This window comes from Hypomesus nipponensis, chromosome 7 (genome assembly GCF_054491055.1).
Source record: "Hypomesus nipponensis isolate SF chromosome 7, ASM5449105v1, whole genome shotgun sequence".
In the NCBI taxonomy this organism is placed as follows: domain Eukaryota; kingdom Metazoa; phylum Chordata; class Actinopteri; order Osmeriformes; family Osmeridae; genus Hypomesus; species Hypomesus nipponensis.
Genome location: NC_140367.1, coordinates 6,376,916 through 6,392,574, shown reverse-complemented (window position 1 = coordinate 6,392,574; position 15,659 = coordinate 6,376,916). Strand labels below are relative to the sequence as shown.

The following is a 15,659-nucleotide window of genomic DNA, read 5'->3' as shown; positions in this document are numbered from 1 at the left end:
GATTTGTACTCATGTGATCTGAACTGGTTCTTCTCCAAGTGGCTTCCAGTAAAAAACAGACAGATATACATAGGTATATATATTATATATATATATATATATATATATATATATATATATATATATATATATATATATATATATAAAAAGAAGATAGAAGACTTTAGGTCGACATTGATCTCAATTGATATACCGTATGTTTGTGCAGCTCAGAGCTCCCTCTCCATAAGCAGAGTTCCTCTGATCTCAGGTCGAAATGACCTCTTCATCTGATCCCTCTCTCTTTATTTTGAGTCAGTGCTGTTCTGGCACCTCAACATTGTCTGTTGCTGGCAGTGAAGATGGGCACTAAGGGAGATGAGGGGGATGTGTAGAGTAGAGTAGAGTGGGTGTGCCTGTACATGTGTATGTGTGTGACAGGAAGGTAGCAGTGAGTCATTTGGAGACATGGACTTGCTGTGGTCAGAGGAGCCAGCCCTCCTAGCCTAATGCCTGGGAGAACATCTGCTGTCACTGTGCTAACATGAAAAAGGTCTTATCATAGCAACATCCCAGCATAGGGCACAGGGATGTCACAGCTGAGCAGCGTCATGGGAATCAACAGCAATACATGTTTGAGAACATTTCAACTTCATCCTTGAAATTGATCTGTCGTTTCATAAAATGTGATTAAATCCTTTGGATGCACATCAGTTTGCGCTATCTGTTTGAGTCAATATTTAATTCTCAGTCCCTTAAGCTTATGGATGTTCTGTACGCAGGTTTCAAAGACTGTATGCATCTCTAGCCAGAATACATTTTAATAGGCAGAGAAAATACTGTTCAGAAAAAAACGACACAAAAAATAAATTCCTTTCATACATCGATTTCCATCACACAGCTTAGGAAGTACACCAGTACTTTACATCAAAGAATACCGAAACGTTGCCAATCTATGTGTGGGTGACTTTCCCCCCCATTGAGAGAAGGTTAGACAGAGACTGCAGCAGGGCGGGTTAAGAGCAAGTCCAGATATTAAAGCAGAGCGTGACCTTTCTTTGAGCTCATGAGACTCCCATTGATTCCCCCACACTATGCAGAAGGACCAAGACAGAGTCATGTAGGTAGCAGGGAGACTGTAGGGTCTGGTTCCACTCTCCAACAGGCTGCTAATGAGAGGAGAATTCACGGCACTTTGGATGTAGAAGATCAAATCATCCAACATTTAAAGTTGAATTACGTCAGTGATACGTGGTACAAGAGGAGAGAATGTACAAAGCTAATTTGTTTCCTGAACTGAAAAAAAACAGCTACAAAATATGCTTAAAGAAACATCCACGAGGGGCCTTGGCACATATGCAGCCTCAGCTCTGATGTCCCTGAGGGAGAAGAGGCAGGCAGCTGGGCTCAGCTTTTGGCAGCATATCCTCACCAGAGCTTGGTGTGTGGAGGGCGGACAGCATCGCTTTTTTCCCATGTGAAACACCAGCCATATCGAAACTGAAAAGCCCAACACAGAAAAAAGCCCCTCCACTGCATGTACTCTCTCTCTCTCTCTCTCCCTCTCTCTCCCTCTCTCTCCCTCTCTCTCCCTCTCTCTCTCTCTCTCTCTCTCCCTCTCTCTCTCCCTCTCTCTCTCTCCCTCTCTCTCCCTCTCTCTCTCTCTCTCTCTCCCTCTCTCTCCCTCTCTCTCTCTCTCTCTCCTTCTCTCTCTCTCTCTCTCTCTCTCTCTCTCTCTCTCGCACACACACACACACACACAGACACACACACAAACCATAGTGAAACGTTCTCATAGTAACACAAACATGCAGACTGTATACAAAAGCAGACCTCTACAAGATCATGCAGATGGAATGTTTTGATTTCTGCTGTTTGCTCACAAGGACTAGTCTCACCCCAGGTCTACTTTAACATTTCGGACAAATTACTGAGAGACCATTTTTATGTAAGCCACAATGACATTCATAGAAGGGGATCTTCAATGGGAAAATAGATAACATTGATCTGTTGAGACAGAGAAAAGGAGATGAGGCTTCACCTGGAGAAGATAGTTCAACACTATCAGTATACTATACTACTGTTCTCTCTCAGAGCAAGGACTCATTGACTATCACTGAGCCGCTGACAAGACGTTTATAAGCTCTTCTAATTGACAGCTACGTAGGAACCTGAGACTTTTCTTCTTGTCTCTTGAAACACGAACATGGACTTCTGGAGAGCTTTCATGAGGAAGTGTTCTACTGAAATGTCAACATTTGGGCATTTTACTAGCAAACGGAAATGAATATGTACCTCAATATCACACAAATAGTATGTTAAAATCAAATGATAATCAAGGTTGTCATGATCAGTAATTGAGAAACGATTGTCTCCATTCTAAGCCTCTGTAAGCTCCATCAACTATACTAATTGAACATTGGAATAAAATCATGGTAAATGTCTCAATTGCACAAAAACAAACACAATGGTGTAAACCAAAAAATAATGAGGGTGCTTGTCCACGTTCTGGCAGTGCGAGACACTGTGATTGGACAGTCCAGACTCAGGACTGCGAAACATCTTCAGCGGCAGCCAATCAGAGGTGTTCGTGGGCCAGCTGGGGGGGAAGTGACCTCTCCCAGGGATCACAGGTTCTCGTTGGTGTCGTGATGCAGTTGACTCTCAGGTGGCGGCTCCAGGAACGGCAGCTCTTCTCCTGAGACCTGCAGCTTCAGGACCCTTCTGCTCAGGTCCACACAGCACTGGGGGCAGGGGGATGGTGGGGGTGAGGGTGGGAGGGGGTTAATGGGAGGAGGGAAGTGGGTCAGCACATGGATCTGCCTGTTGGATGCCACAGGCAGAGAGACAGAGACTGGAATGGTTTCAACCTCCTCTGTCACAAATGCTGCAGTGGAATGTCATGAGGATTGTCAGTATGTGGGTCACCATTTCTACATATGTTAGCCTTTAGCCCATTTCCACGGGTTCTAACCCTAACCTGTCAAGTCTCTGTTCTACTTCCAGGTCAACATAAAAGCCAACCACAAGTCATCTTTCTTCTTGAACTAGGGCATCTGCTGTACATGTCCATGTATGGTTATGTTCCCTTGCATGAGGTAGTAGTAATTAAATTAGACTACTACACTTTTTCCATCTTATCTATTTTAGGAATATGCTCAGCTATTTAATGTACTTGAATGGATTCCCATCTGAAGAGAATGTCCATTTTGGTGCTTCTGAAAGGAAATTTTGTTTTGTATCATAAATTGTTTCAGGTTTTCCTTCTTAACCCAATATCTTATGTCCAATCTGACCTCATAGTTTAAAATATATAGTTATGTTGATTCTTGAGATTCAGTTAATTGTCAGTATCAGTATTTCTGTGCACTGTAAAATCTCATGACCATTTCTGACTTTAACAAACTCAACTGCTCAGATCATGTCCCTGTGTTTTCGCTTTGATTATTTTTAGAGCTGATCTTCATTATCAAGCTCCAGCTAAGGGGAAATCTGAATAAACTAATTCTCTAATGAAACACAACATTTACATATTCTCTGAGCTAATGAGGGCCTTACTTTGAGTTCCAGCAGAGTCTGAAGACCCAGGCATAGCTCGAACACCTCATCTTCTAGAGAGAGAGAAGAAAGAGAGACAGAGAAAAAAACATCGAAAGAGAGTTAGAATGCAAGAGAGTTAAATGGAAACAGGAATGCAAAGGAAATTTCAAACCTCCAGAGAACATTCTCACTAAACTCATCTGTGCTCCTGCATAAACGAGCATCACATTTGAGTGAGATCCTGAGCACGTGTCTTCCCTCCTGTATGTGTGTGTGTATGTGTGTGTAGGTGTGTGTATGTGTGTGTGTGTGTGTGTGCCCCTGTAACACAAGTAAGGAGTTAACCCATGCCCTTCTGCCTGACTGCGTAGGAGGTCAGATGCACGCACTGAATATTGAGCACACACAAGAACGTCTCCAGATGCTTTTAGGAAACATCCTCTTTCAAACATCCACATGCACAACTAACACATGTATGTATGTATGTATGTACAGTATGTGTACAGTGTATGTACAGGACAGTTTGATACCTCTTTTACCTGTGACATAGGCAGAGCACTGGATCACCTGTCTGCCTAGCTGCAACTGAAGACCCTTAACTGTGCTGAGCAGGCCACGCCCCTCCGTCTGGCCACGCCCCTCCGTCTGGCCACGCCCCTCCGTCTGACCACACGGTGGACCCTCCTGGGTGGGCACCATCCTGCCAACGCACACGGGCACACACATACACACGCACGCACTAATGAACAAGTGGATATTACAGGTAGTGTCATGTAGTGTGTGTTTGGCTAGTGCGTGTTTGGCCACTGTGTGTTTGGCTACTTTGTGCAGAATGGGCGGTGGGTGTTACAGGAAGGCCTGCAAGGACGTTTGTTTAATGTCATATCTGCACGCAGGCAACCCCCCACATGTGGACCGGTCACCATGTGTTGTTCTGTTATTGATATGAAGTCTCCTCACCCAAGTCTCTGGCAGTAGGAGCTGGAGATGAGGTTGTGTTTACTGCCAGTGTTGATGGAAGCGCTCACTTCAGTCTCACAGCACTGTGGGAGACGAGAGCAGACATGAGTGACAGACGACAGCCTAATGGTTCCTCCACACTGGCAGACTCACAAAGGAGGAACCAGCTGCCGTCACAACAGTACATTCATGCAGCGTCGTGTAACTACAGTTAAATCCATTGATCTGTTAGCTTAGAAAAGGGCTTTTCATCAAATAGGGCCCAACAGTTCTACTTTCACTGCCAACTCCCAGGTTGTAAAACTGCCAGTGGAATATACTGGAGTATACACTTGGAATAAATAGGTTATCGACACTGCAGACTTTGTAAACGCATCAGTAGTCTATTAAGTCACATTGCCTGAGCTGTTAAAATGAGCGTGGGTTTATTGAGGCTTGGACCGCCATGGCTGTTTGTTTGGTAATCACTTATGCATCGATTCTCTGACTGGGGAGTAAGGAACTGTTTAAGTTAGATTAGTGTGTATGTGTGTGTAAACTGATGACAATGCATATCTTTAGCTATTTAGTCATGTGTTTAACGATAATAATAAACCAACAATGACTACCTGACCGTCCACAGATCCTCCAGTCTCACTTCAGTGGTTTCTTTGTATTCGTACTTTTTTGTATTCGTTCAACCATTGAGACACGTACTGCTAACAGGGCATGTTTACCTCTCAAAGAGGATGATCTCGTAGCATTAAGACTGTACTTTGCTTTCAAAGACCCTTTCTATGCTTTGTTATTCGGATACATGGCTAGACTGTAAAACATTAGCCCAATCAGTTGTGTTTGAGGGTCACTCTTTAACAAATCACTGAACCATAGACAAGCCTGATTGACAAAAGGTGCCTATAGACCAATGTGAGAGTCTGAAGTGGCATAATCTTGAAACTGAGCCCTGGAACATTGCTGAGAGGCAGGTTGTGGGTGAGGGGGACAACCTCTTTAGCAGTGTTATTCCCCTGCTGTAATATCATAAAGTGACCCCCCCCCCCACCCCCCGCCTCCCCACTCTACCAATGCAATACAGTGTCCTTTACTTCATGTGAACTACGATATGCATCGCTTGGACATCCCAGTTCTCTCATCCACTGTCATCAAAACTGTGTGTACCAACAGCAGTGGAGCCGACAGCCCTGTGTGTCCTGATTCTAATGACCTTTCTTTTCCTCGTCTCGCAGCACACTCCTGCTGCAGGGCAGTTTGTGTCACATCGCTGTGATTCATTGTAAAGGGGGAAGCGGACATTGCGGCAGATAGTGATGGCTACTAAGGTGCCTTCTCTGCGACGACACCGCCTGTTGTTCTGTGCTCTGCACGCTCAGTGTTTTTAGAGAGACCCCGTGCCAGGGAGGCGTCATGTGGGAGGGTGTGTTTTTGAAAACAGAGAAGGCTCAGAGTCACAGCATATGGCTTCTCTGCATGCATGAGAGCAGAATAAGATGGCTCCACCTCCTCCTAGTTGAGAGCATGGACACTTGATATGGTGTTTTGTGAAACCATAAACATGACTGGCATGACCTCCCCAGAGATCTGGCTTATCAACAACCACCGCCTCAGGGTAACATGTGTCTTAAAACACCTTGAGCAGAGCATGTTTTCACCTTTTGTTCCCTGGCAGCTCACTCATCACACCATATTCTCTTGGTTCTGAGTATTTTTCCCATCTCAGATTAAACACATTCACCTACTAGTATATTATCAGATCATGCTGATCTATGGGACTTATAGTTCTCTACACCCTATGGGCTCAGCTGAGCTTCTGTCAGCCTGCAGACTCTTCACAGGTTTATCAGGCCTGCAGACAATGTTTTTTGTCTCAGTCTGACAGGTGTAATAAACCCACCTCTGTGAATGGTGAAAGCTCTGCAATGCTGTGAAGTTGTTTTGCATTTGTTTTTACTCAGGATACAGGACACAAAGAAGATCGAGGGAAAATCTGAACCAAGTTGAACAATCCCCTTGTGGACCCCGTTACTTCAAACACACACTCACACACACACACACATACTGCACCCAACATATCAAACGGCAGCAATATGTGCACCGCTTGCTCAGTATCGATTTCCGTCATAGGAAGGCTGACTTATGTAGGCCTAGTCAAGGGTTTTCCAAATGAGATGTATTCAATCCTATACTCTCATAAGGCAAGGAGGATGAGCATTTAGAAACGTATTCATCAAAATGGCAATGGTACAGGAGAAGCTGAAAATCCATTTTTTAAAAGCTACCATGAAATGACATGATGTTGAATAAGGATCGGTGATTTCTGGGGTTGTCCTTCGATTTGACATGAGGACCACATGGTTTCTGCACAAACACACTCCCTGAGGCTAATCCCCTTAATTGGGGAATTCTATTTTGGTATTTCTCTATGGAGTTGACGGTTTAGTGGGTGACGGTGTTGTTTCACTGTTTACTGTCAGTCTGCATTTCAGTTCATTTGGATACAGTCCCCATAGGTCACTGTAGATGTTATGGATAATCATAATAACTGATGCCTCTGTTTTTATCCACGTAACGCTTCCAGACTTAGTCAGCCTATTTATGACTGAAAGACCAATGTTGTCTTGTGTCTTTTGTTCCCTATTACAAACCAATTGTGCATCTATGATGCCCAAGGTGAGTCATCGTTACTGTGTCCATGTCCATTAGCTTTGTCATTAATGTGAAGTGTCTCAGAGGAGAAGGCTCCCAACAGCCAACCTGCTATTTACAGCTAATGAGACAGACATCTGTAGAATAAGACGAGAACACAGCTGAATAGCAGAGTACAGCACAATCTGAATGGTGTTCTTTCAGTACTGACAGAAAAGTACTCGAGGCGTTGAACAGGACGTTGATGAAAAGCAAACCCCCAGTGGTAACCAGACCATAACGCTACCTTGCATTGAACCAGCAGAGCAGTGAGGGTAGACAGGCTTCCACCCCGCTCCATCCCCTGCCTCTCCTCCGTCCCCTCCTCAGTCTGATCTGCCCCGGCCGTCTGCCTGGCCTCGTCCGCTCCACTTTTCCCCCCGGCCTCGCTGCTGTCGTCCTCCTCGTCTGACCGGAGGCTCCTCTCGCTCTCCTCCGGTGACTCCCTCTCCTCCGTGGAGTCGTCCGCCGTGCTCTCGCTCCGCTCCTCCGCGTCGCCGCCCTCCTTGTTGTCAGCCAGAGGGGAGCGGACCCTGGAGTTGAGGTCCCCTGCCTCTCCCCGCAGGCGAGTCATGTTTCCCTCAAGGAGACGGCGCTGAACGATGCTGTGGGGTTGCTAGGACAACAAACAAATGGAACAGGATTTCAGACACCCAGTATAAATCAGGGGTGTGTGAAGGGGCTTATGAAACTAAAATAATCATAAATTGTAAAGGCTTTAGATCCAAGTTGTTGTAATGGACATTCATTTGTAGATCATTTTCAGAGACAAACCCAGCAGAAAAGCCTTGGAACTGTTTCATGATTTGATCACTCACTCACAATAAGAGAATGATTGTCTGGATGACTAACTTGGAAATAGATTTCAAACCATTACAAAACAACAGGCTTGCATTCGGTGAGTCGGTGATTTCCAGTATGAATTGAATCATATTTTAGTAGCAGGCCCTTTTCCATGAAATAGCTTGTGGGGTACTTACATGTAAACGGAAGCTCAGCCAACACTACCCAACTTTACAGCATCAAGGAGTAAAAGGGAGTTGTTAAGCTTGGTTCCTGCCGTAGTAATGATAAGAACACAGACCACAGCCAAGCCTAAGCAGATGTCTGTAAAGTGGAATCGTCATATAGACTATGTCGAGCAGCGGTCTGGATCAGACTGGAATTCCACCTCTGTAATCTCTGGCATCAGTCAGCTCAGCACCCTAACTATAGAAGGATCTCTCCCAGGTCTCAAAGATTAATCAAGAAGTTGCAGTGTAGCCTCTTAACCACACACACAACACTTAATTAATACAATTTTATTAGATAGCAATTCTTACGTAACTACAATGTTTATCTTGTCGTTTTTGCTATGTTCTTACATGTAACCTTAATGTAAAGTGTTGTCCATCTTTCTTAGTTGAACCATAATTGACAATCCAACAGGTTTGTGAGTTGTGTCGGTCCATGAAAAGGAGCCTGCCAGAGAACAGCCATTATCTCCTCTTAGTCCACAGCTTCCTCTCTCCCTTCCTGCTAATGCAATCACCAGGCCCACTTTAGCCCTCGCTTGGACACTTTCATAGAAACAGATGTAGGTTTTCACTGGGGATGTGTCTCTGAGAGAGGCCGACCTGTGAGCTGCTGCTCTATGGAAAAGCATGGATATGTCACATGTACTGATTGATTATAGGACTGTGACCTTTGACCCCTCCCCTCAACACCTTCTTGGCCATGTCTCAGAAGTGGAAATATTGCTAAATATTGCTGTTTTACAGTGCTTCAGTGTGAAGGTTTTATCCTTGCTTTGCCTTGGAACATTGCCTGTATGTGCAATATCAAGACGTATTATAGTTTACATCTTCTGTTATCACAGTATTGTGCTGCCTGGGTTAACAAGAGTGCAATTTCCTTCAAGACACCCACCAGGGAATCTTGCCCAAATGCTGCCATTGAACATTAAAATCCGCTATTGTGAAGAAAATTGAGTTTCTTTTTAACAGAATACAAGGGACAGAAGAATAGATGCCATGCTGTTGCTTCCTATTGTGTATGTATTCTATTGGATTGTTTGTGCATGTTTCATATCGTGCAGAATTTATGATTCAGTCTGAAGCAATCAAAAATAGCACTCCTGGAAATGGTTGTTCAGTAACAAAGGTCATTATTATATTGAGAAAAATGCAGAAAGAGATTGAGAGAGAGAGAGAAGGAGAGGGGGAGAGAGAGAGGAGCCAGCTAGACCTAGACCCTATAACCCAGGCTTGGTATTAAAATAGTAAGGCTCTGTCATATCTGCCTGTGGAGAACATGTGTGTAATTGCCTCTGCTTCTGCCTCACAGCATTCTAACAGCTGTGACGTGCCCCTTTGTCCCTGCAGGTCACCGACGAGACACAGTGAGGCTTCTTCAGCAGCGGTGTTCCTCTACCCTTCCCCTGCTTCCTCACTCTCCATTGTCTCTCTCCTCTCGTCTTTAAGGTCATCTTTAAAGGCTTGCCGCCCGCATATTTACGCATCTCTGAACCGGTTTCCCCCCTGTCTGCCTTTGCCCTTTCATGATTATCATTCAAGGCTTAAAGTAATTTGTATGCAGTTCTGTATTGTATATATCTACCTTTGGCTAGGCCTTCCCTTCTACCTCCACTTCCTCTGTCTATCTCCTCTTTCCTTGATGGTTATAATGCGCGGTCTGGAGCCTGCCACCCCTTCCCTCCCCCTGTCCTCGTGTATCGGTGTCATTAGGGAGGGTTTATTTAGCTTGACTCAAGCTGTTAGTACGGCCTCTTCTCCACAGGATCGCTCCTCAGAATAGGATGCTCGGAGTGAGGCGCTTAACATCCATACCAATCAAATGAAATCAACTTCTCGTGTAAGGTCTGAATCACGATTATCTATTACTTGCACTCCCCTTGCTGGCCTTCAGCACCACCTTTATCAGAGGTGGAACATCTGACCTCGCACTCACCCTGCCAATCAGATGGCTCGAATGTCATCAGCACCAGCTTAATCAAACACAGGAGTGGTCTAATGAGTGGCTTGTCCATTTTTTACATAATTAACATCATCTAATTAAGTAACTTGATCACGCCATGATTGGCTACTGTATTTTCCCTCCCATCTCTTAACGTGTACAGAAACACACCAGGAGATAATTAGGGTCAATGGGTGGATGTCAGACTGATTCCATGGTGTATGAAGGATAGAGGGATAGAGGATGAATAGAGGGATATATGGTGGGAAGGGTGGTGTGTCTGGAGTCTGTCAATCCACATAAATGGATTGGAAGGGTGGTGTTGCTGCAGTTACAGGCGTCACATTTAGGGATGGAGGGCTATGATGATGGAAGTAGACGTGTTGCGTTTTGAAATAGCCCAGGTTGATTCTCTGTGCAGTCAGGTGACAGGGGTTTATAAAGCAGCAGCGATGGAAAAACACATGTAGAAACCCCCTTCTATTATGAGGGAAACCCTTTTGTTAAGAAACTGATATCAATCCATGTTCAAACTGAATCTTGTTTTCCACGAGACTAGCAGTACACAGAGCAGAAGGAACCTGACAGGCAGCCATGAACACACTGTCATTTCCTCATCTCTGTCATGGAAGGCATCTGCTGCCACAGCAAGGAGCTTGTAGCATGTTAATAACAGTCAGCCTGGGTCCAGTGTACGTAAACCCACCATACGTGTCCCAGTGTTTTTCGTTGTATTTTGAAGTGATTCAGTGTTTTGTCACCACACTCTGAAAAGAGAATGCTCTGGTTCAGGGTCTGATGACATGAAGGGAAGTGGCGGTTCAAATATACAGGGTGAAGAAAAATGTCAGAATAGTAACTAGCGTCTGTCTTCCAGCGGCTTAAACCATAACACACAGAGAGACCTGATTAGGGTTCTACATTTCAATCCATCACAAGTAAACAGCGAAATTCAGGAAACCTTCACTGTATTTTAGCTTGCAGTCATTTAGCATATTGTGGACACAAAAGTCCTTCGATAAAGTAGCCAATTGCTACAGTTCGTTTGGCAATTTTGCTGAAGCGCTGATTTGTGATTTGCTATCCATACAATTGAAACATTCGCATCCATTATGTTTTGGTGATTTAGTTAGATGCAATCAATCAGGCTCTAACCAATCATACACACACATGAACACAAACACACACACTATCCACACGCTATTCTTTTATGTCGTTTAATGTGTCATGCTGATTCTGCTGATTAGAATCCTGCAGTGACCTGGGAGCACTGACAACATTGTGTTCCAGTCCAAACCAGTCTCCTGCCAGGGTGACAGAAACAACTGTTACTGTGACACTTACTCTCCCTTTGTCAAAGCATGTCCTTTTCTCTCTCTCTCACACTCTCTCTTTCTCTCTTGCTCTCTCTCTCTCTCACACTCTCTCGCTCTGTGTGAGATTAGAGGCTAATTGCCATGTGGGCTAATTATCTAACTGCAACAGGCCCGAGTCACATGTCGTCTCCCCCCCCCCCCCCCTGCCAAATGCCTACTTTCCCATTCTGATCGAGGTCCCCAGCGGCCCACTTCCTGTGACACAAACCAGGAGGGTGCAGCAGCACAGCTGCTCTCTCCCTCTCTCTCACTTCTCTCTCTTTGTCTTTCTGTCCTCTCTGTCTGTTTTTCTCCCTTTTTTTCCTTACTTTCCTCTCTGTCGCTCGCCCTCCCTCTCTTTCTTTCTGTGTCTAACCCTCAATTTCACCCCTTCTCTCCACACCTCCCTTCTGTCTCCATCTTCCCCCCACTTCCTTTTCTTCTTTCTTCCACTGATGTTGGGGTTGTTTAGCTGTTGCGTTCTACAGTTAGTTATTCTTAGCTTCTCCCGACATGCACAGCGTAGACAGAGAGAGAGAGAGAGAGAGAGAGAGAGAGAGAGAAAGAGAGAGAGAGAGAGAGAGAGAGAGAGAGAGAGAGAGAGAGAGAGAGAGAGAGAGAGAGAGAAAGAGAGAGAGAGATTGAACAACTGGAGGAAAGGGGGGCTTTATTCGGCGGGGGTAGGAGGGAGGGGGGGCAGCGGGGGCAGGGGTTCCTATGGAGCTAAGGTAATAATGGCCGTTGCTCTGCAGCTCAGCTAGCACGCCACCCTCCTCCAACACCTGGAGCATCACTGCCTACTTGAGCAGAGCGTCCTGCTGGAGAACCTCCATGTGTAACGCTCTGTGACGGGAGCAGACGGAGGGAGAACAGAGATGGAGAGAGGGAGAACTTGGAAGAGGGAAGGCCTAGGGAGAGGCCTTGGAATGGAGAGCAGATAGGGTGTACGGGAGGCACACTTATCTATTGGGCAGGGAGAGGAGGCTAGCTGGGCATGTCTGGGGGAAACTAGCTGTTTGTATTAAGAAACATGGAGTCTATATGAGCGGGGGTGAGATGAGATTATGCAATGCTACTTGCTATAAGCACTGTCCCTATAAGTGGCTGTGCTCCTCTGCTCTCGTCCACCCGCCCTCTCTCTCCCCCCGCCTCTGCCTGTTCACCTCCCTGCCTCTCCCGCTTGAATGGTGGGTTGCGTTTGCCCTTTTCATGCTCACTGCTCCTTCGCTCTGGTCGCCGTGGTGAGGCACAGCTGAGGAGATAAAAGGGCCTTGGGCGTGGGGCAGCCAACCAAATGGGCTGTTATGTAACGCAGGCTCCACCATTGAATACTTCCCTGGCATAGCTACCAGGCTGAAGAGCAGCAGCAAACCTGGTTCCATCTAAGGCCCAGCATGAGCTAATGCTGATTTAATTAAGAACCTTCCTGGCTCTGTAAATCACGTTAATGAAGACAAATTAATAATCGTCATTCCGAATTAGTCTCAGCAGATTTCCAGTTAAAAACGTTAAAAAAATCATTTTTACTATTTTACCACTACTGACATGCAAGGCATAGAGACAAATAAACATGTCTTCTCTCCAGCTGTGATTGGATCCTAGCTGTCTGCTGTTGCCAGTCGTCTTTGAGACTCTCAGACACCTTAGGGACGCTCCCACTCGATGCTTTTGTACCGTTCAGTTGAGTCATATCTCCATTGACAGCGTGATTGGTTGTGACAGTTCTGTACAGAGACAAGAGCCAGGCAGGCTGGCTGGTAAAGCGGGGGAGGCCTAACAATGGCTGCCTCTCTCTGGCTCCAAGGCCAGTTCAACGTACATACAGTACTGCTGTGAGACACCACACAAGCCTTACTGAGCCCCCTGTGGCCTCAGTCTGATTTTGTGGTTTCTGAAGACTGATGTGGATGAGAATGAATCTCATTGCTCCTCTGACTGGTACATAATTGGTTTTACTATAATTGCGATTTGTCTGAGTAATGAGACTCGGAATTACATGCTGTCATTGGATACCTGTTGTTTCATCTCCTTTGGAAGTATGAATAATGGAGTAAGGACTTCAGGGAAACATTTGGTTTTCATTATTTTTCACCATTTTGCAGATTCCATTCTAAGTGAATTTGATTCAAGGTATTGTGTTTGTCAATAACATCAGTGTTTCTGGCTTTTAATCACTGGACCAAAGGCTGTGCATAATGGATGTTCACCTTTAAAACACTCATTAACAATCGCCATGTTTGCCTCAGGCTTTCTAGAGGCATATTGATTCATAGTTGTCGGAAGGAACATGTGCGCATATATATGTGTGATAAGTGTAAATATGAGAATAAGATGTCAGCGGAGAGAGGAAATGGAACAAAACAGTGGGAAAAGACTGAAAACAAAGAGACTGGAGCAAGGGTTGACAGAGGTGGAATTTTGCCAAGGAGGCTATGGTTGCTGGAGCCCACTGTGAGTCCTGGTGTTGAAATGTGGGGAATATAAACACACAGTGTAATCATACACACAGCATGCCCTGAGATGCTACATGCCAGAGAGACTCATTGTGAAGCTTCTTGGAGTGCGCTCTGGGAACCTGGGGACCTGGGAGCCTGTCATCTAGTCAGGACTGAGTCAGGAGTTGACAGTGGGGCAACAAAGCCATTATTACCCTCGTTCCATAGGAACCCCCGTGTCCTCTACAGCGACGTGAGAGATGACTGGTTTATGGAGGAGGAAGTGGGGATTGGAGAATGTTGCTGTGAGGGTTTACTGCCTCAGTAATGTATGGTCAGTGTATCTTGTGCGTAAGTGTGTGTAAAAGTGTCCTGCTGGTGAGAAAAGATTAAGCTTCACTCAAGTAACAGGGTGTGACAGGTCTGGTTCTCCCTGGTACACTCTGATCATAAGGTATTCATTGTTCTTTCATTAAAAAAAACAAGGAAATCTTTATAACTGTATTCTAGCATTGACACGTTCAAACTCTGCTTGCCTCTCATCAGACCTCCAAAGTACATAAACTGACTAGCATGAGACACACCTCAACTAGCACTAATAATAATAACCTCTGGCACTAGACAGACAACAATAGACAACAGGCAATGACCTCTCCAGACAAGCATCCAAAATAAACTCAAATTCATCATCTTCTTCACGACCATTTAAAAATCCCTATTTTGAAAGACCAAGGCAGTAGTAACAACAGCATTGATAACAGCCGACCGGGCGTGAGACTCACCAGGTCTTTGGAGGTGCCCAGTCTCTTCAGCCCATCAAGGGGCAGCAGGTCAGCAGAGTCCTTGTGTGTGAACTGGGTGGCCTGCTTCAGACGCCGCTGCTGATGGAAGATGGCTTTGTCGCGGATAGCCAGCTCGCCCTTCTTAGTCCCGCTCATAGTCAGGCACAGCCTCTACACAGCTCACACAACCTGCTGTGGACCAGGGCACAGGCAGCTCTACACACTGGGAGAGCAACAACAACAAAAAACTGCTGGTCGCACTAGTGTGAGATATAGTCCTGGGAGGAATAGCAGCAGCAGCAGCAACGCAGCTGTGAAGCACAGAAGGACATGTACGTGTGTCAGAGACGAGACTAGCACAGCCCCTGTGTGTCGACGGTCCTCCTCAGCTCAGATACAGCCCCGAGAGCGTGATGCTGTTTACGCCTCAAGTTTTTTTTCCCCCCAGCAATAAATTCCCTTCTCATGTCCTCTTTTGAACAGTAACCTTCCTCGTTTTGAGGTCAAACTTGTTTTTGATGCGGAAGTCCTTGGTATCTACCTGTGTAGGCTGTAGTATTTATGACTGAGCAGTCATAATGTCCAATGTGCTGATGATCCTGTTATATGGTCCTGTTAGATCTGCCTCTCCAGCAGGTCATGTTCAGTCTGGGTGAGAATGCAGTTTGAGTGTATGTATCTCCTCCTGTTTCAGTTCTGTGTCTGTCCTTGCAGCGATGCAGGAGAAAACGGTGCCCCCCTCTCTATGGCTTTTTCTTTCTGGTCTCTCTCTCTCTCTCTGGTCTGTGGTCTCTCTCTCTCTGGTCTCTATCTCTCTCTCTCTGGTCTCTCTATTTCCTTTTCTTTTGTGACTGTCTCCTCCTCTCGATGATGCTCTCACTCTCAGTAGGTGTATCCTCCCCTCCAGACCTATTTTCTCTCTCCCTCTCTTTTTCTCTCTCCCACACACACACACACACACACACAAACAC

General features: G+C 45.6%; 1 protein-coding gene across 1 annotated transcript; it reads right to left on the bottom strand.

Moving 5' to 3' along the window:
* Window positions 1-462: 462 nt before the first annotated feature.
* On the bottom strand, window positions 463-15,494 carry nrip2 (nuclear receptor interacting protein 2). Its single transcript, XM_084702097.1, has 6 exons — window positions 14,689-15,494; window positions 7,409-7,777; window positions 4,480-4,562; window positions 4,059-4,219; window positions 3,538-3,590; window positions 463-2,723 (listed from the first exon to the last, which is right to left on the bottom strand). The coding sequence occupies exons 1-6, from the start codon at window positions 14,842-14,844 to the stop codon at window positions 2,607-2,609; spliced, it is 939 nt and encodes a 312-aa protein (XP_084558223.1). The 5' UTR covers window positions 14,845-15,494; the 3' UTR covers window positions 463-2,606.
* Between the last annotated feature and the right edge of the window lie 165 nt (window positions 15,495-15,659).

Coding starts and splice junctions, on each gene's coding strand:
- nrip2 (XM_084702097.1), bottom strand. CDS start 14,844: ATGAGCGGGACTAAGAAGGGCGAGCTGGCTATCCGCGACAAAGCCATC. Junction 4,563..7,408: donor CTCTGCTGGTTCAATGCAAG/GTAGCGTTATGG, acceptor CGTCTCCCACAG/TGCTGTGAGACTGAAGTGAG. Junction 4,220..4,479: donor TCCTACTGCCAGAGACTTGG/GTGAGGAGACTT, acceptor GTGCGTTGGCAG/GATGGTGCCCACCCAGGAGG.